The 22127-nt window shown below is 44.0% G+C and overlaps 1 protein-coding gene across 5 annotated transcripts in view; it reads left to right on the top strand.

Annotated features, from left to right (window-relative positions):
• Positions 1-22127, top strand: part of LOC106572095 (cyclin-I) — a 57277-nt gene that overhangs the window by 32757 nt on the left and 2393 nt on the right. For 3 of the 5 annotated variants that reach the window (XM_014145951.2, XM_014145943.2, XM_014145933.2), the window contains 6 exons: positions 240-402; positions 5063-5197; positions 7636-7710; positions 11182-11322; positions 16338-16574; positions 21061-21384. In XM_014145951.2, the coding sequence (XP_014001426.1) occupies positions 283-402; positions 5063-5197; positions 7636-7710; positions 11182-11322; positions 16338-16574; positions 21061-21384 (1032 nt within the window). In that variant the 5' untranslated portion in view covers positions 240-282. Of the gene's footprint in view, positions 1-239; positions 403-2042; positions 2103-5062; positions 5198-7635; positions 7711-11181; positions 11323-16337; positions 16575-21060; positions 21414-22127 lie in introns of those variants that run through there. The other 2 variants (XM_014145925.2, XM_014145960.2) reach the window with 2 other exon arrangements.

Raw genomic sequence — 22127 nt, 5'->3', positions numbered from 1 at the left:
GTTCACTACACGTGATACTATTCATGAACATCTTGTAAAACATATGCTAGTGTGTGTGATGCTCCTTGTTTGTTTTGTTCTACTCAATGCATATTTGTAAAAGCCCTTTTTCCACTAAACTGGAGAGTATTCTTGTCAGATTAAAATTGTCAATAATGAACTCCCAGACCCAGCTCTGTTACTCCACTGACTGATGATAAAACACGTTCTCTTCTGTGTGTTTGGCTGCCATCTTACAGGTAGCTGTATCCAGTGAGGAGGGAGGTGTATCCAAGGGTGAATATGAAGTTTGCCGAACCCTTGGAAAGCCAGAGGCTGTCTTTTCTTCTGGAAAAGGCCGCCTCTAGGGAAGCCCTGATGTGGAAGGTGTACGTGCCCAAAAAGCCATCTCCCAGCAGTCAGGTGAGTCCCACAACACACAACATACTGTTGTCAATATGAAAGGGAAAGCAGCAGGTCATTAAAATTACTGTATTGGTCAATTGCACCCAAGGTCCAACTGAAATTTGACTATCACTTTTAACCCAATCCCTTCGAAAGACACGCATACGTACAAGTATTTTATTTTTGCTGGCTTGCCTCTAACCGCTAGGCTAACTGCTGCCAATGTTAGACCATGGAGGTGGTGAAATTGTTATTTCCTTGGTACAGCTATCTATACCACCTGAGGTCAGAGTTATGGAGAGAATTCATTTGTGAAGTGCAAAGGGGCATTGACTAAAGCACCTGCTGTGGCAGAGGTTCATGCTTTCACTTCTCCCCTAGTTATTAGTCCAACGAACAGACAAGTCTGTTTTCTAAAACCTCCTCAGTTAAGTTAAGCTATTACTGCCAATGCCACCAGAGCCTGATATTGAGCTTTTTCCAACATAGAGGACTCTGACCTCCCTCATCTGGCCTCTACAGTAACGGGCACAGCCTGTCCCAAAAAACGGATTGCCGTGACGGGCACAGCCTGTCCCAAAAAACGGATTGCAGTGACGGGCACAGCCTGTCCCAAAAAACGGATTGCAGTGACGGGCACAGCCTGTCCCAAAAAACGGAGTGCAGTAACGAGCACAGCCTGTCCCAAAAAACGGAGTGCAGTGACGGGCACAGCCTGTCCCAAAAAACGGAGTGCAGTGACGGGCACAGCCTGTCCCAAAAAACGGAGTGCAGTGACGGGCACAGCCTGTCCCAAAAAACGGAGTGCAGTAACGCCAATCCAAGCATGTCAAGACAATAACAGGGGGTCCTGGTAGATTGGTTGTTTTGCTCGCTGACTACTAATTTCACAATGATGCAAGAGTCACTTTAACACGGTGACATAATGGTGAGAAATGGCCCGATGGCTTTAGGGCAAGGCTAGTTCAGGTCACTTTGAAGCAAATTCTTGTTTGTGTCCCAATTAGTATCCTTTTTCCCTAGTGCACTTGGGCTCTGGTCTAAAGTAGTGCACTATATAGGGAGTTGGGTGCCATTTGGGACACAACCATGTCTGTTGAGGATAAAGACTTCCAGTGAGACCAGTGCTGGTTAGACCAGTATCATATTACAGGTAAAGGCGTCCTCATGCTTCCCCATCTGAAACAGTTTGTGTCATATATTGACAACATTTTTGTACGTTTTGGTCTTCGGCAAGGTTTTTTTTCAGCTGTATTGTGCACACAACATTTGAAGCAAGCCGAAGTTTGGTAGCCGAAATCTACACCTCTTAGTCGGTGATTGGTCAACAGTAGGGATTCTTCAATGAAGTGTTTGTTGTCATTCAACAAGAGACGACTCGTTTTCGTGCACATTCTTTCACTTGAGAAATTCTACACCAAACATCTTAGGCCGTCATTGTAAATAATAATTTGTTCTTAACTGACTTGCCTTGTTAAATAAAGGTTAATAATAATGATAGTTACAGTTCATATGAGGAAATCAGTCAATTAAAATAAATTCATGAGGCCCTAATCTACAGATTTCACATGACTGTGAATACAGATATACATCTGTTGGTCAAAGAGAGCTTTAAAGAAAATAGATCTCACAATGGGCCTCAGGATCTCGGTATCTGTGCATTCAAAGCCCTGATGTGGAAGGTGTATGTGCTCAAAAAGCCATCTCCCAGCAGTCAGGTGAGTCCCACAACATACTGTTGTCAATATGAAAGGGAAAGCAGCAGGTCATTAAAATTACTGTATTGGTCAATTGCACCCAAGGTCCAACTGAAATTTGACTATCACTTTTAACCCAATCCCTTCGAAAGACACGCATACGTACAAGTATTTTATTTTTGCTGGCTTGCCTCTAACCGCTAGGCTAACTGCTGCCAATGTTAGACCATGGAGGTGGTGAAATTGTTATTTCCTTGGTACAGCTATCTATACCACCTGAGGTCAGAGTTATGGAGAGAATTCATTTGTGAAGTGCAAAGGGGCATTGACTAAAGCACCTGCTGTGGCAGAGGTTCATGCTTTCACTTCTCCCCTAGTTATTAGTCCAACGAACAGACAGTCTGTTTCTAAAACCTCCTCAGTTAAGTTAAGCTATTACTGCCAATGCCACCAGAGCCTGATATTGAGCTTTTTCCAACATAGAGGACTCTGACCTCCCTCATCTGGCCTCTACAGTAACGGGCACAGCCTGTCCCAAAAAACGTAGTGCAGTGACGGGCACAGCCTGTCCCAAAAAACGGAGTGCAGTAATGCCAATCCAAGCATGTCAAGACAATAACAGGGGGTCCTGGTAGATTGGTTGTTTTGCTCGCTGACTACTAATTTCACAATGATGCAAGAGTCATTTAACACGGTGACATAATGGTGAGAAATGGCCCGATGGCTTTAGGGCAAGGCTAGTTCAGGTCACTTTGAAGCAAATTCTTGTTTGTGTCCCAATTAGTATCCTTTTTCCCTAGTGCACTATATAGGGAGTAGGGTGCCATTTGGGACACAACCATGTCTGTTGAGGATAAAGACTTCCAGTGAGACCAGTGCTGGTTAGACCAGTATCATGTTACAGGTAAATGCGTCCTCATGCTTCCCCATCTGAAACAGTTTATGTCGTATATTGACAACATTTTGTGACATTTTTGTACGTTTTGGTCTTAGGCAAGGTTTGTGCACACAACATTTGAAGCAAGCCGAAGTTTGGTAGCCGGAATCTACACCTCTTAGTCGGTGATTGGTCAACAGTAGGGATTCTTCAATGAAGTGTTTGTTGTCATTCAACAAGAGACGACTCGTTTTCGTGCACATTCTTTCACTTGAGAAATTGTGCACCAAACATCTTAGGCCGTCATTGTAAATAAGAATTTCTTCTTAACTGACTTGCCTAGTTAAATAAAGGTTAAAAAAAAATGTTTTTATAATAATGGTAGTTACAGTTCATATGAGGAAATCAGTCAATGAAAATAAATTCATGAGGCCCTAATCTACGGATTTCACATGACTGGGAATACAGATATACATCTGTTGGTCAAAGATGGCTTTAAAAATATATATCTCACAATGGGCCTCAGGATCTCGGTATCTGTGCATTCAAATTGCCATCTATAAAATGCAATTGTGTTCGTTGTCCTTAGCTTATGCCTGCCAATACCATAACCCCACCACCACCATAGGGCACTCTGTTCACAACATTGACATTCACATACATGTGCTCTGCGGTTGTGAGGCTGGTTGGACTTACTGCCAAATTCTCTAAAACAACGTTGGAGGCGGCCTATGGTAGAAATTAACATTCAATTCTCTGGCAACAGTTCTGGTAGACATTCCTGCAGTCAGCATGCCAATTGCATGCTCCCTAAACTTGAGATCTGTTGCAGTGTGTTGTGACAAAATTGCACATTTTAGTGGCCTTTTATTGTCCCCTGCACAAGGTGCACCTGTGTAATGATCATGCTGTTAATCAGCTTCTTGATATACCACACCTGTCAGGTAGATGGATTATCTTGGCAAAGGAGAAATGCTCACTAACAGGGATGTAAACAAATTTGTGCCCAAAATTTGAGAGAAAAAAAGCTTTCTGTGCATATGGAAAATTATTTTATTTCAGCTCATCAAACTTGGGACCAACACTTTACATGTTGCATTCATATTTTTTTTCAGTGTAGATGTAAAATTGTGCGACTAAGAACAATGATTTTGGCAATGAGGCCCTTTATCTACTTCCCCAGAGTCAGATTAATTTGTGGATACTATTTTTATATCCCTGCGAGCAGTTTGAAGGAAGTTGCTAACTAATGCTAGCGCAATTGCTAACTAATGCTAGCGCAATTGCTAACTAATGCTAGCGCAATTGCTAACGAATGCTAGCGCAGTTGCTAACGAATGCTAGCGCAATTGCTAACTAATGCTACCGCAATTGCTAACTAATGCTACCGCAATTGCTAACTAATGCTACCGCAATTGCTAACTAGTGCTACCGCAATTGCTAACTAGCGCTACCGCAATGACTGGAAGACTATGCGTATCTTCTAGCATGGTAGCAGATACACATTGGCGTGCAATCATTGTGCCTACGCTAGTTAGCATTGGCTCGCAAAACTACCTCTAATTTCCTTCATATAGGACATAGAGACATAAAAATGGCACGCACAAATTAATCTGACTTTGGGGAAGTAAGTAAAGGGCCAAAATCCAGAAGTATCCCTTTAAGGGATTATGCAAGGCACAGACCAGCATACCGAAGCTAGGATACAGACTCCTTAAGCAGGTCGGTTCAGAAGGTCAGTTGTCATGGTTTTAACGTTCTTTGTTGTCAAGGGACCAACATACTTTTAACAGAAATGTTAGCAGCGTTTGTTTCTTTCATTGACATTCATGTTCTTTCTCAAATTAATATATTGTTCCTGTAGTTTAATCAAGCCTATGATTTTGACTTTGGTTGAGACTTTTTGTAAGTTATTTAAGTGAGTGGTTTTAATATCTTGTGCGTTGATACTATAGCCTAATTGTACTTTTTAATTATTTTTTTAGTTCCTTTTCTCTGAATGTGAAAGGGTCATTCAAGCACTGTTTACTGACACTTAATGCTATGTCTCCTCAGCGACTGACCTGTGATTTTACGGACCCCTTCTGCTTCTGTTGTTCCCCAGGATACAGACATCTCCCCTGCCCAGCGTGATGAGGCTGTGTGCTGGCTCATTAACCTCCACAATGACACCAAGCTATATCCAGAGACCCTCTCCCTAGCCATCAGTATTTTGGACAGGTTTTTAGGCACTATAAAGGTAAGGTGTATAGATGAAGTACTAAAACCTTTTTCATAAGTAATAATAGATAATAAAAATGTATTAGCCATTAGGGCTGGGAATCACCAGGGACCTCACAATACGAAATTATCACTATACGTAGGTGCCGATACGATTTGATATTGTGATTTTTATTGTGATTCGATGTTTCAAACATATTGCTCACCATATGTTGTAAATAATAATTTGTTCTTAAACTGACTTGCCTAGTTAAATTTAGGTTAAATAAAACATGTCTGCTGCCAAGAGACAAGAGCCATGAGTTTTGATCCGTCATGGAAATAAAAATGCTGGAAACATGTTGACTCACTATTTTAAAAGATGTAGAACAAGCTATGCAGGAAAAATACTGGCGTTTTTATGCAGGCACAGCCAACTAGTGCAAAAATAATATTATGATATTGTCAAAATGATACTATATATAATTGAAAATAATATCCCGATATGTAACTATTGATTACGAACCCCCCCTTCACTAAAATGTTTTGCTCATATTCCACTTTACTTTCTATACATTAATAGCTCAGACACTTTAATTTACAAAAAGGACAAGTTAATTAGTGGGTGATGGTGATTTCAGAACCAAAGTGGGGGGGGGACAAAACAAAAACATAGGCTACATTGCGCCCCCCCCCCCAAAAAAAAAAATCTGATAGTGGTAGTGGGGTGGTAGATGTCTCCATTATGGCTTTAATCTGATAGTGGTAGTGGGGTGGTAGATGTCTAGTCTCCATTATGGCTCTAATCTGATAGTGGTAGTGGGGTGGTAGATGTCTCCATTATGGCTTTAATCTGATAGTGGTAGTGGGGTGGTAGATGTCTAGTCTCCCTTATCGCTCTAATCTGATAGTGGTAGTCGGGTGGTAGATGTCTCCATTATGGCTCTAATCTGATGGTGGTAGATGTCTCCATTATGGCTCTAATTTGATAGTGGTAGTGGGGTGGTAGATGTCTCCATTATGGCTCTAATCTGATGGTGGTAGATGTCTCCATTATGGCTCTAATCTGATGGTGGTAGATGTCTCCATTATGGCTCTAATCTGATAGTGGTAGTGGGGTGGTAGATGTCTCCATTATGGCTTTAATCTGATGGTGGTAGATGTCTAGTCTCCCTTATCGCTCTAATCTGATAGTGGTAGTCGGGTGGTAGATGTCTCCATTATGGCTCTAATCTGATGGTGGTAGATGTCTCCATTATGGCTCTAATTTGATAGTGGTAGTGGGGTGGTAGATGTCTCCATTATGGCTCTAATCTGATGGTGGTAGATGTCTCCATTATGGCTCTAATCTGATGGTGGTAGATGTCTCCATTATGGCTCTAATCTGATAGTGGTAGTGGGGTGGTAGATGTCTCCATTATGGCTCTAATCTGATAGTGGTAGTGGGGTGGTAGATGTCTATTCTCCATTATGGCTCTAATCTGATAGTGGTAGTGGGGTGGTAGATGTCTCCATTATGGCTCTAATCTGGTAGTGGTAGTGGGGTGGTAGATGTCTAGTCTCCATTATGGCTCTAATCTGATAGTGGTAGATCTCTAGTCTCCATTATGGCTCTAATCTGATAGTGGTAGTGGGGTGGTAGATGTCTAGTCTCCATTATGGCTCTAATCTGATAGTGGTAGTGGGTGGTAGATGTCTAGTCTCCCTTATGGCTCTAATCTGATAGTGGTAGATCTCTAGTCTCCATTATGGCTCTAATCTGATAGTGGTAGTGGGGTGGTAGATGTCTAGTCTCCATTATGGCTCTAATCTGATAGTGGTAGTGGGGTGGTAGATGTCTCCATTATGGCTCTAATCTGATAGTGGTAGTGGGGTGGTAGATGTCTCCATTATGGCTCTAATCTGATAGTGGTAGTGGGGTGGTAGATGTCTCCATTATGGCTCTAATCTGATAGTGGTAGATGTCTAGTCTCCATTATGGCTCTAATCTGATAGTGGTAGTGGGTGGTAGATGTCTAGTCTCCATTATGGCTCTAATCTGATAGTGGTAGTGGGGTGGTAGATGTCTAGTCTCTGTTCTCTCTCCTCTTCAGTCCTGACCCAGTGACTCCGTTCTCTCTCTCCTCTTCAGTCCTGACCCAGTGACTCCGTTCTCTCTCTCCTCTTCAGTCCTGACCCAGTCTCTCCGTTCTCTCTCTCCTCTTCAGTCCTGACCCAGTCTCTCCGTTCTCTCTCTCCTCTTCAGCCCTGACCCAGTCTCTCCGTTCTCTCTCCTCTTCAGTCCTGACCCAGTCTCTCCGTTCTCTCTCCTCTTCAGGCCCACCCAAAGTGATAGGCCTAAAGTAGTTACCCTTCTGTGTGTACCTGGCAAGTTGTCTGAACAGGGAACATTTGGAACCCAGGGTGCTGAGTTTAGACAGTGGGTACTAGTGACATCACGTAGTCCTCCTGACCCAGTCTCTCTCTCTCTCTCCTCAGGCCCGTCCAAAGTACCTCCGCTGCATCGCCATCGCCTGTTACTTCCTGGCTGCCAAAACCAGCGAGGAAGACGAGGTGATTACATACGACACCACACATCCTTCCTTAGTGAATACATAACCATTACCTACGACACCATCAGTCCTTCCTTAGTGAATACATAACCATTACCTACGACACCATCAGTCTCCTTAGTGAATACATAACCATTACCTACGACACCATCAGTCTCCTTAGTGAATACATAACCATTACCTACGACACCATCAGTCTCCTTAGTGAATACATAACCATTACCTACGACACCATCAGTCTCCTTAGTGAATACATAACCATTACCTACGACACCATCAGTCTCCTTAGTGAATACATAACCATTACCTACGACACCATCAGTCTCCTTAGTGAATACATAACCATTACCTACGACACCATCAGTCCTTCTTTAGTGAATACATAACCATTACCTACGACACCATCAGTCCTTCCTTAGTGAATACATAACCATTACCTACGACACCATCAGTCCTTCCTTAGTGAATACATAACCATTACCTACGACACCATCAGTCTCCTTAGTGAATACATAACCATTACCTACGACACCATCAGTCCTTCTTTAGTGAATACATAACCATTACCTACGACACCATCAGTCTCCTTAGTGAATACATAACCATTACCTACGACACCATCAGTCCTTCCTTAGTGAATACATAACCATTACCTACGACACCATCAGTCCTTCCTTAGTGAATACATAACCATTACCTACGACACCATCAGTCCTCCTTAGTGAATACATAACCATTACCTACGACACCATCAGTCCTTCTTTAGTGAGTACATAACCATTACCTACGACACCATCAGTCCTTCTTTAGTGAATACATAACCATTACCTACGACACCATCAGTCCTTCTTTAGTGAATACATAACCATTACCTACGACACCATCAGTCCTTCTTTAGTGAGTACATAACCATTACCTACGACACCATCAGTCTCCTTAGTGAGTACATAACCATTACCTACGACACCATCAGTCCTTCTTTAGTGAATACATAACCATTACCTACGACACCATCAGTCCTTCTTTAGTGAGTACATAACCATTACCTACGACACCATCAGTCTCCTTAGTGAATACATAACCATTACCTACGACACCATCAGTCCTTCTTTAGTGAATACACAACCATTACCTACGACACCATCAGTCTCCTTAGTGAGTACATAACCATTACCTACGACACCATCAGTCCTTCTTTAGTGAGTACATAACCATTACCTACGACACCATCAGTCTCCTTAGTGAATACACAACCATTACCTACGACACCATCAGTCTCCTTAGTGAATACACAACCATTACCTACGACACCATCAGTCTCCTTAGTGAGTACATAACCATTACCTACGACACCATCAGTCCTTCTTTAGTGAATACATAACCATTACCTACGACACCATCAGTCCTCCTTAGTGAATACATAACCATTACCTACGACACCATCAGTCCTTCTTTAGTGAATACATAACCATTACCTACGACACCATCAGTCCTTCTTTAGTGAGTACCGAACCATTACCTACGACACCATCAGTCCTTCTTTAGTGAGTACATAACCATTACCTACGACACCATCAGTCTCCTTAGTGAATACATAACCATTACCTACGACACCATCAGTCCTTCTTTAGTGAGTACATAACCATTACCTACGACACCATCAGTCCTTCTTTAGTGAGTACATAACCATTACCTACGACACCATCAGTCTCCTTAGTGAATACATAACCATTACCTACGACACCATCAGTCTCCTTAGTGAATACATAACCATTACCTACGACACCATCAGTCTCCTTAGTGAATACATAACCATTACCTACGACACCATCAGTCCTCCTTAGTGAGTACATAACCATTACCTACGACACCATCAGTCCTTCTTTAGTGAATACATAACCATTACCTACGACACCATCAGTCCTCCTTAGTGAATACATAACCATTACCTACGACACCATCAGTCCTTCTTTAGTGAATACATAACCATTACCTACGACACCATCAGTCCTCCTTAGTGAATACATAACCATTACCTACGACACCATCAGTCCTTCTTTAGTGAATACATAACCATTACCTACGACACCATCAGTCTCCTTAGTGAGTACATAACCATTACCTACGACACCATCAGTCCTTCTTTAGTGAATACATAACCATTACCTACGACACCATCAGTCCTTCTTTAGTGAATACATAACCATTACCTACGACACCATCAGTCCTCCTTAGTGAATACATAACCATTACCTACGACACCATCAGTCCTTCTTTAGTGAATACATAACCATTACCTACGACACCATCAGTCTCCTTAGTGAATACATAACCATTACCTACGACACCATCAGTCCTTCTTTAGTGAATACATAACCATTACCTACGACACCATCAGTCCTCCTTAGTGAATACATAACCATTACCTACGACACCATCAGTCCTTCTTTAGTGAATACATAACCATTACCTACGACACCATCAGTCTCCTTAGTGAATACATAACCATTACCTACGACACCATCAGTCTCCTTAGTGAATACATAACCATTACCTACGACACCATCAGTCCTTCTTTAGTGAGTACATAACCATTACCTACGACACCATCAGTCTCCTTAGTGAATACATAACCATTACCTACGACACCATCAGTCTCCTTAGTGAATACATAACCATTACCTACGACACCATCAGTCCTTCTTTAGTGAATACATAACCATTACCTACGACACCATCAGTCCTCCTTAGTGAATACATAACCATTACCTACGACACCATCAGTCCTTCTTTAGTGAATACATAACCATTACCTACGACACCATCAGTCTCCTTAGTGAATACATAACCATTACCTACGACACCATCAGTCCTTCTTTAGTGAATACATAACCATTACCTACGACACCATCAGTCCTCCTTAGTGAATACATAACCATTACCTACGACACCATCAGTCCTTCTTTAGTGAATACATAACCATTACCTACGACACCATCAGTCTCCTTAGTGAATACATAACCATTACCTACGACACCATCAGTCTCCTTAGTGAATACATAACCATTACCTACGACACCATCAGTCCTTCTTTAGTGAGTACGTCGCCATTCCGATTCAGAATGCTTTATTTGTCAATTTGATTTGCAGCTCTATTAAAACTGTTTTATGAATGGCCAAAGAAAATAGTTTTCCAAATGCTGAAATGTTTGGCTCTGTGCTATTAAGATTAGTTCCATTAGGAGGTCAGACAATTAAGTTGAAATAAAATGATTAGAGTTCTTGGTGCCAGAGAGGAAGTGGTTGGTGGGCAGAGAGGAAGTGGTTGGTGGGCAGGGTTGGTGGGCAGAGAGGAAGTGGTTGGTGGGCAGGGTTGGTGGGCAGAGAGGAAGTGGTTGGTGGGCTACCTTTTTGCTTGTTTGCTATTGTTGTTTTGAATCGCACTAACCCAAAGTCCTGTGTGTGTGTGCAGCGTGTGCCGTTGCTGCGTGACTTGGCCAGCAGCAGCAGATGTGGCTGCTCCCCATCAGAGATACTAAGAATGGAGAGGATCATTCTGGATAAACTTAACTGGGACCTGCACGCTGCCACACCGCTGGAATTTCTACACATTGTGAGTTTTGGGTTCCGTCACCACATTCATAGTAGTGTCCTGGACAGAACCACCGCTAGAGGCTTGAAGTAGTGTCCTGGACAGAACCGCCGCTAGAGGCTTGAAGTAGTGTCCTGGACAGAACCGCCCGCTAGAGGCTTGAAGTAGTGTCCTGGACAGAACCGCCGCTAGAGGCTTGAAGTAGTGTCCTGGACAGAACCGCCGCTAGAGGCTTGAAGTAGTGTCCTGGACAGAACCGCCGCTAGAGGCTTGAAGTAGTGTCCTGGACAGAACCGCCGCTAGAGGCTTGAAGTAGTGTCCTGGACAGAACCGCCGCTAGAGGCTTGAAGTAGTGTCCTGGACACAACCGCCGCTAGAGGCTTGAAGTAGTGTCCTGGACACAACCGCCGCTAGAGGCTTGAAGTAGTGTCCTGGACACAACCGCCGCTAGAGGCTTGAAGTAGTGTCCTGGACACAACCACCGCTAGAGGCTTGAAGTAGTGTCCTGGACAGAACCGCCGCTAGAGGCTTGAAGTAGTGTCCTGGACAGAACCGCCGCTAGAGGCTTGAAGTAGTGTCCTGGACAGAACCGCCGCTAGAGGCTTGAAGTAGTGTCCTGGACACAACCGCCGCTAGAGGCTTGAAGTAGTGTCCTGGACACAACCGCCGCTAGAGGCTTGAAGTAGTGTCCTGGACACAACCGCCGCTAGAGGCTTGAAGTAGTGTCCTGGACAGAACCGCCGCTAGAGGCTTGAAGTAGTGTCCTGGACAGAACCGCCGCTAGAGGCTTGAAGTAGTGTCCTGGACAGAACCGCCGCTAGAGGCTTGAAGTAGTGTCCTGGACACAACCGCCGCTAGAGGCTTGAAGTAGTGTCCTGGACACAACCGCCGCTAGAGGCTTGAAGTAGTGTCCTGGACAGAACCACCGCAAAGAGATAATTTGAAACCGGTTCTATATACTAGATTTAGAGTTATTTTGCAACTTTAGTTGTGAATGATACAATCCTTAGAATGTCTTAGAAATAAAAACATATATGGGCTGCATGATGTGACTATAGACTATTGATGATTTGAGAAAGTACCAAAAAAAACGCTTGATCTCTGTTCTTTGCCTCAGGCTGCACAAACGGTTCTCAGCAAGTGGTCATATTTTCACCCATCAATCACACTATTCTCAATGTAATCTAGTCTTTATTAATATGTAAAATGAGTTTTGATTCAGAATGGTCCATTTATTAACGGGCAGGAACAGAGAGAGGGGAAGAAACACCTGTTATCTGTTTGCACTGGAATAGGGAATGGAGGCCACTCTCCCACCGGTACGTTTTTCTACTTTTATAGTATAAATTAATATAAGAACACTTTTATTTCACTGTACGCATCAACCGCTATTTGAGGAGCATGCTCTCGCTACGTGAATGTTGATATTCCCGCCCCAAACTCTGTATGTCATGGGCTCTCCAACCTTGTTCCTGTAGCTACCCAGTGCTCTGTATGCCATGGTCTCTCCAACCTTGTTCCTGTAGCTACCCAGTGCTCTGTATGCCATGGTCTCTCCAACCTTGTTCCTGTAGCTACCCAGTGCTCTGTATGCCATGGGCTCTCCAACCTTGTTCCTGTAGCTACCCAGTGCTCTGTAGCTACCCAGTACTCTGTATGCCATGGGCTCTCCAACCTTGTTCCTGTAGCTACCCAGTGCTCTGTATGCCATGGTCTCTCCAACCTTGTTCCTGTAGCTACCCAGTGCTCTGTATGCCATGGTCTCTCCAACCTTGTTCCTGTAGCTACCCAGTGCTCTGTAGCTACCCAGTACTCTGTATGTCATGGGCTCTCCAACCTTGTTCCTGTAGCTACCCAGTGCTCTGTATGCCATGGTCTCTCCAACCTTGTTCCTGTAGCTACCCAGTGCTCTGTAGCTACCCAGTACTCTGTATGTCATGGGCTCTCCAACCTTGTTCCTGTAGCTACCCAGTGCTCTGTAGCTACCCAGTACTCTGTATGCCATGGTCTCTCCAACCTTGTTCCTGTAGCTACCCAGTACTCTGTATGCCATGGTCTCTCCAACCTTGTTCCTGTAGCTACCCAGTGCTCTGTATGACATGGGCTCTCCAACCTTGTTCCTGTCGCTACCCAGTACTCTGTATGCCATGGGCTCTCCAACCTTGTTCCTGTCGCTACCCAGTACTCTGTATGCCATGGGCTCTCCAACCTTGTTCCTGTAGCTACCCAGTGCTCTGTATGCCATGGTCTCTCCAACCTTGTTCCTGTCGCTACCCAGTGCTCTGTATGCCATGGTCTCTCCAACCTTGTTCCTGTAGCTACCCAGTGCTCTGTATGCCATGGTCTCTCCAACCTTGTTCCTGTAGCTACCCAGTGCTCTGTATGCCATGGGCTCTCCAACCTTGTTCCTGTCGCTACCCAGTGCTCTGTATGCCATGGGCTCTCCAACCTTGTTCCTGTCGCTACCCAGTGCTCTGTATGCCATGGGCTCTCCAACCTTGTTCCTGTTGCTACCCAGTGCTCTGTAGCTACCCAGTGCTCTGTATGCCATGGGCTCTCCAACCTTGTTCCTGTCGCTACCCAGTGCTCTGTATGCCATGGGCTCTCCAACCTTGTTCCTGTCGCTACCCAGTGCTCTGTAGCTACCCAGTGCTCTGTATGCCATGGGCTCTCCAACCTTGTTCCTGTCGCTACCCAGTGCTCTGTATGCCATGGGCTCTCCAACCTTGTTCCTGTCGCTACCCAGTGCTCTGTAGCTACCCAGTGCTCTGTATGCCATGGGCTCTCCAACCTTGTTCCTGTCGCTACCCAGTGCTCTGTATGCCATGGGCTCTCCAACCTTGTTCCTGTCGCTACCCAGTGCTCTGCAGCTACCCAGTGCTCTGTATGCCATGGGCTCTCCAACCTTGTTCCTGTAGCTACCCAGTGCTCTGTATGCCATGGTCTCTCCAACCTTGTTCCTGTAGCTACCCAGTGCTCTGTATGCCATGGTCTCTCCAACCTTGTTCCTGTCGCTACCCAGTGCTCTGTATGCCATGGTCTCTCCAACCTTGTTCCTGTAGCTACCCAGTGCTCTGTATGCCATGGGCTCTCCAACCTTGTTCCTGTCGCTACCCAGTACTTAATTTAGGAAACCAAGTGAAATCTGTTTGGGAACATTGATAGTAATATGTTTCTGCAACAAAACATATTTCACTAAACTATTGATAGCCTGTCTGCGAGCTCGAAAAATAAAGGAGAGGGAGAGAGGAGGAGATTGAAACTGCTGGTGAGATATTCTGTATAGCTTAAGGTAATGTGTCATGTAATTAATAATGAAAATATAAAAACTATTCCCTATTACTAGGCTATTCAAATGCACTATAATTGTAGGTTAACTGTAAACTGCTCTGCACAATCAATGGACCAACTGCCTAAGGCTGTAAGTTCTCTCCCAGACTCATGGATTGACATTTTGGAGCGTAAACAGTCCAACAGTCCATGCATAATAATACAGTCCACACTGAAAGGCAATTACTCAAATTTGTTTAATTTTGGAGTATAGGCTAGACCAATTATGTACCAAAAACATCTTAAATCATTTTAGTTTTATGTTTTTCTGCCATGTGTAATATGCGGTACTCTATGTATTGTATAACGGCACAATCATAATTTTAATTAAGGTATTTTTTTTAATGGCTTGCGCTTATGAATATGCATAAGCTGAATGTGTATGAGTGTTGTCAAACTTCTTTGTTCAAATTGTTCATCACAGTGACGTGAGTTTTAAAGGTAAGATGGGCCTAGTGGTCGTGATTTTCGAGAAAATTTGCATTGATGTCAGAGGTACAATAGAGCCCTGAGTACCAGGCCATTAGGACCTGATGGAGGGGCAATAGAGCCCTGAGTACCAGGCCATTAGGACCTGATGGAGGGACAATAGAGCCCTGAGTATCAGGCCATGAGGACCTGATGGAGGGACAATAGAGCCCTGAGTACCAGGCCATTAGGACCTGATGGAGGGGCAATAGAGCCCTGAGTACCAGGCCATTAGGACCTGATGGAGGGACAATAGAGCCCTGAGTACCAGGCCATTAGGACCTGATGGAGGTACAATAGAGCCCTGAGTACCAGGCCATTAGGACCTGATGGAGGGACAATAGAGCCCTGAGTACCAGGCCATTAGGACCTGATGGAGGGACAATAGAGCCCTGAGTACCAGGCCATTAGGACCTGATGGAGGGACAATAGAGCCCTGAGTACCAGGCCATTAGGACCTGATGGAGGGGCAATAGAGCCCTGAGTACCAGGCCATTAGGACTTGATGGAGGGACAATAGAGCCCTGAGTACCAGGCCATTAGGACCTGATGGAGGGACAATAGAGCCCTGAGTACCAGGCCATTAGGACCTGATGGAGGGACAATAGAGCCCTGAGTACCAGGCCATTAGGACCTGATGGAGGGACAATAGAGCCCTGAGTACCAGACCATTAGGACCTGATGGAGGGACAATAGAGCCCTGAGTACCAGGCCATTAGGACCTGATGGAGGGACAATAGAGCCCTGAGTACCAGACCATTAGGACCTGATGGAGGGACAATAGAGCCCTGAGTACCAGACCATTAGGACCTGATGGAGGGACAATAGAGCCCTGAGTACCAGGCCATTAGGACCTGATGGAGGGACAATAGAGCCCTGAGTACCAGGCCATTAGGACCTGATGGAGGGACAATAGAGCCCTGAGTACCAGACCATTAGGACCTGATGGAGGGGCAATAGAGCCCTGAGTACCAAGCCATTAGGACCTGATGGAGGGACGATAGAGCCCTGAGTACCAAGCCATTAGGACCTGATGGAGGGACAATAGAGCCCTGAGTACTAGGCCATTAGGACCTGATGGTTGTTAACAAGCTGGGTACTACTAACACATGTCCAGAGTGATTTAAAGGAGGTTACGGTGACTCAACGGTCACGTGGAATTTGTCTGCAGTCATGAAACAGCCGCCGCCACAGCCCTATGTACAACCGCTAACTAACAGGCTGTTGTTTCCCTTCAGTTCCATGCCATGGTGCTGTCCTGCAAGCCACGGTTCATGTTGGGTCTGGTGGGGTGTAACCCGTCGCAGCACCTGTCAGTGTTGACCCAGCAGCTGCACTACTGCCTGTCCGACAGCGCCCTGCTACAGCCCCTCTCCCGGGGATCCATGCTGGCGCTGGCCCTCGTCACCCTGGAGCTGGAGAATATCTGCCTTGACTGGCTGGCTCTCACCATCAACCTGCTCAGGAAAACACAGGTACTAAACTCTCACTGTCCTCCTGCTCAGGAAAACACAGGTACTAAACTCTCACTGTCCTCCTGCTCAGGAAAACACAGGTACTAAACTCTCACTGTCCTCCTGCTCAGGAAAACACAGGTACTAAGAAAGCACAAGTAGGCCTGCAGTACAGTATGTTGAGATAGGGTTCAGTTAGGCAGTGAGGGCTTCTACCTAAATCACAGACATGTACCGGTGTTGATGTGGAGTCCAATCTGACCCACTCCCTATCCAGGTGATTCCACACCAGGGGAGTGGAAAATAGTTATCTCAGAATGTTCTGGAAATTCTCACATAGGAACTTCATTGGGAGGAAGGGATGTTTATCAATAGTGGACCATCGCGCTCTCCCAGAAGTTTGGATGGTGTGTAAAAACTCATTCATTCAGTTAAAAGGTGTGATGTAAACATATATAGCTTCCTTTTAATGTTTCACTTGTTTTCTCTTCACTGCATCTGGGATCGCATTCAGACATTTTGGCTTTACAGCCTTCTTCAGTGTCTAGGTACAACGCTTTTTCATTCAAAACAACATTTGGTAGGGAACACAGGTGAGCAACCCATGAGGTGCTTCTAATCAGGGATTATACTCATCTGCCAATCAGGGATGTCTGTTTCTCTGGTCTACCTGTAGACAACTTGTGTGAACTGCTTTTTACATTTGTATCACAAACCATTTTTTTTTTGTTTTTATTATCATGGTGAAAGTGGAAATCTTAGGCCCTTTTTAGACCTGTACATGACTCCTGTAAGTATGGGACGCCGTTTGGGTCTTTGCGTGTGGAAAAAAAGATACACTTCAAATAACACTCTTTGACTCGTTAAATTAGCTTTTAATGTGACGCATTAAATGGCAAAGTTCTATTATATAATGTTGTGAATTTTCCCGTGCAAGGCAAACACCACCACTACTATCAGTATCACTGTCAAAGCTGTACAAACAGTCTGCAAACAAGCACACACCAGGCCACGAACTATGTGTTTACAATACCGCGTTGGTAATAAGGTATTATTTGTTCGACCGCAACTTCTGGGGTAGTTAGCTTTAGCTTGGTATTACCTAACTAGCACCAATACAACCAGCCTGAAAACCATGACCAGTAGAAACTGCAGTCATTTTCATTATTCTTAGCAATGATTTTAGGAATCCTTGTAACTATTAGCTAAGTAGCCACTTGTTGTTCGCCAATTGAAATTGAACTTCAGTTCATGAAAATAAATAGCTAGCCAGCTACTTAACCCTGTTGCCCAAAGCTAACATTATAAGCCGCCAGCTAGCTTTATCAGGCTAGTGACTCTCGACCGGACTTGGTTATGTGGTGTGAAGCTAGCCACAATAAGGATTAGGCACAATAGCGGAATTTGCGGTTTCCCTTCATAATCAAAAGTACCTATTTGAAAGCGATGCAGAAGGTTATAATTGGTGGAATCATGCCATATTTAGACTAGATAATGTTAAAACATGGTTGGAATGTGAAGCAGTGAAATGGGGTATCAGTCTACTTGGTGACACCCACAGAACACAACTGTGAAGAATTTACGCAAATATTAGCGTTGTAGCTCTTATCGCGGGACTGTGATTGTGAAATCACCTCCCCAGTCAGCCTACTGTGTGTATTGACATTCATATTGCACTGTACAACTTTACCTAAGGATTGGGGATCAATGTTTTCCCAACGTCCTCCTCAGAGTTATCAGACTCCAGAACATCCACGCAGTACTGTGTTTTCCTCTGGAATAGTGTTCAATACACACAGGTTGACAATAAATGTGTCTCAATTCACAGTTGTTTCAAAGTCCCGCAATAAGAGGTACGATGCTAATGTTCTCTGGGTGTCACTGAGTAGACTGATACCCCATGTCATTGATCCACAATCCATAGTTAAGGCTGTACAGTGAAGGTGTAAGGATGACCCCAATGCAATTCTAAAGTGTAATTGTGTGATTTCAACAGATTTTTGTCAAATTAACATTGTCTTTTGTTTAGCATGATCAATTTAAATTATGGCATAATTCTACTATTTGTATTCATTTGCATCACTGTCAATGACATACTTTTATTTTGAAGGCTAACTGCAAAGTCCACTATTGTGGCTAATCTTTATTGTGGCTAGCTTTACATAGATGGGTCCGACCACCATTTAATCAAACAAGAACTGTCTTATAAATTAGGGTTATTTTACAGGATGACACCTAGCTATACCTTGTGATCTGTGAACCGAACATGATACAGAAAACATCTTGGACTCATTATTCTCTTTATAGCGTGCTCTAACATATGGGGTATGTCTAGATTCTGAAATACAATGTTTCACATTCATTTATTCAACATTAAACATATTAATATCTCAACTACCCTTTTTTTATTTTTATTTTTAACACCATATTGTTTTGGTCAATATACTCTACAATTAAATACAATTTCCAGAGTGGGCTCTCTGCTAATTCTGAAGTTCTGATATATTTTAATGAACCCCACCAACACAGTGAATGGGGGGAAATGGATTCAAAGGGAACTCCCTCTGCTGGTGGTTTGCTGAATGTACAATCCTAAAGGAGGTTTGTGATTAATTAATGACATATTATGTACATTTTTATGTTATATCATTAAAAGTACCAGAGAGCCCACTCTGGAAAATGTGATGTTTGATGAAGGGTTATTTTATGAATATAAATATGTTTTATGTTGAATAAGTTGGAGCACTATCACAGATCATAAGGTCTTACAGGAAGAGCACAACACACTGAGTGTACAAACATTAGGAACACCTGCTCTTTCTACGACAGACCAACCAGATGAAAGGGATGATCCCTTATTGATGTCACTTGTTAAATTCACTTCAATCAGGGTAAATGAAGGGGAGGAGACGGGTTAAAGAAAGATTTTTTTAAGCCTTGAGACAATTTGAGACATGAATTGTATGTATGCCAGAGTGTGAATGGTCAAGACAAAATATTTAAGTGCCTTTTTGAACAGGGGTATGGTAGAAGGTGCCAGGCGCACCGGTTTGAGTGTGTCAAGAACTGCAACGCTTCTGAGTTTTTCACACACAAGTTTCCCGTGTGTATCAAGAATGGTCCACCACCCAATGGACATCCATCCAGCTTGACACAACTGTGGGAAGCATTGGCGTCGACATGTCAGCATCCCTGTGGAACGCTTTTGAAGCCTTGTAGAGTCCAAACCCCGACCAACTGTGGCTGTTCTGAGGGCTAAAGGGGGTGCAAGTCAATATTAGGAAGGTGTTCCTAATGTTTTGTTCACTTTAAGTCTAAAGGGGCTTAAAATTGCCACTTTCATCACGATTTTCTCAAAAATAGTTTGTGATACGAATGTAAACAGCATGTCTCAAACATCCTTCCTCCCAATGAAGTTCCTGTTTGAGAATTGCCAGAACATTCTGAGATAACAAAAATATTTTCTGCTGTTGTGGAGTATAACCCATCTCTCTTTCTCTTAACCTGTTCACTAAAACCCAGAACAAATACAGGGGATAACATGGATGTTGTAGTCCCTCCCGCGTATTAAATCAGGCTTATTCAATAAATATCAGTGGTATTATCAGGATGCCTCAGGGAACCGTTACCGTCCATTGGTTGCATAATATAGTCAGCCTGTATTTTGACTCTAACCACGTTACTGTAAAATCATTACTGTTAAAAAAAAAAAAAAAAAAAAATATTCAAAAGTCAACAGTTGTGATGGAAACAGGACGTTTCGGTACAATTTTATAAATGCAGACAGATCATTTGTTCGTTTTGACATGGTGGGATCTTTTTGTGTCGGTAAAATGTATTATGCGGTGGAAATGCCCTTATGTGCAAATATTGATATAATAACCATCATATCGAAGTAAACTTGGAGTCACGTAATGATATGGCGTGTGTAGTCCTTCCCACTAGGACTCGGGAAACCATGCAGTTTATTAGGCTACAGATGAAATAAGTTATACATTTCACAGGGTGGTGAAAGTGCACTTTGATGAGTTTAATGCTCCTTTACAATAAATATGATTTCTGGTGACATGATAATGGATGGGTAATGTGTGTAACAGTATAGCTTCAGTCTCTCTCCTCACCCCAACCTGGGCTCGAACCAGGGACCCTCTGCACACATCAACAACTGTTCCTCTCCTCACCCCAACCTGGGCTCGAACCAGGGACCCTCTGCACACATCAACAACTGACACCCCACGAAGCATCGTTACCCATCGCGCCACAAAAGCAGCGGCCCTTGCAGAGCAAGGGGAACTACTACTTCAGGTCTCAGAGCGAGTGACGTCACCCGATTGAAACGCTATTAGTGCGCACCACCGCTAACTAACTAGCCATTTCACATCGATTACATGCGCATATTTTAATGTGGATTTTAGAATATTCGCCTGAAAATCTGTCGCAAATTGGATGGAAATCTGTCAATTAACATAATTATAATCAAGACCTTTTGTTTATCTCCCACCCCTAGATTGACAGTTCTCAGCTGATCCGATGTCGAGAGCTGGTGTCACGTCACCTGTCCACACAGGAAGCTTCCCTGCCTCCCAACACTGTGTACATCTACCAGTCCCTGCACCGCAGTCTGGACCCAGACCCCTGCACCCGGGGAAGAGAGTCCAACACCAGGCTCCCCTCCCCAGACACAGACCCACCGGCGACATCCACGGCCCCTAGGGACAGGAGCCTCTCTTGGGTCTCCTCTACCACCCTGCTCCATGTCCATGGACCACCCAAACCCAGCCACCACTCCCACCAAGTCTCCCTGCGCTGCAAGCACTCGGCCAAGCGCAAGGTGAGAGCTTGGCTGCTTCATCAACCGGAGTAAAGTATTTTTAACACCTACCTAGATACAGTGCATTTGGAAAGTATTCCGACCCCTTGACCGTTTCCACATTTTGTTACGTTACAGCCTTATTCTAAAATGTATTAAATTGTTTTTCCCCCTCATTAATCTACACACAATACCCCATAATGAATGACAAAGCAAAAAAAAAACATTTTTTTTTTGCAAATGTATTAAAAAATGTAAATAAAATGAAACACATTTACATAAGTATTCAGACCTTTTACTCAGTACTTTGTTGAAGCATCTTTGGCAGCGATTTCAGCCTTGAGTCTTCTTGGGTATGACACTACAAGCTTGGCACATCTGTATTTGGGAAGTTTCTCTCATTCTCTGCAGATCCTCTCAAGCTCTGTCAGGTTGGATGGGGAGCGTCACTGCACAGCTATTTTCAGGTCTCCAGAGATGTTCGATCGGGTTCAAATCCGGGTTCTAGCTGTGCTACTCAAGTTCATTCGGAAACGTGTCCCGAAGCCACTTCTGCGTTGTCTTGGCTGTGTGCTTAGGTTCGTTGTCCTGTTGAAAGATGAACCTTCACCCCAGTCTGAGGTCCTGAGCTCTCTGGAGCAGGTTTCATCAAGGATCTCTCTGTACTTTGCTCTGTTCATCTTTGCCTCGATCCTGACTAGTCTCCCTGCCGCTGAAAAACATCCACACAGCATGATGCTGCCACCAACATGCTTCACTGTAGG

This window comes from Salmo salar, chromosome ssa01 (assembly GCF_905237065.1).
Source record: "Salmo salar chromosome ssa01, Ssal_v3.1, whole genome shotgun sequence".
NCBI lineage: Eukaryota > Metazoa > Chordata > Actinopteri > Salmoniformes > Salmonidae > Salmo > Salmo salar.
The sequence above is the reverse complement of the archived record's forward strand: the minus strand, read 5'-3'. Positions and strand labels throughout refer to the sequence as shown.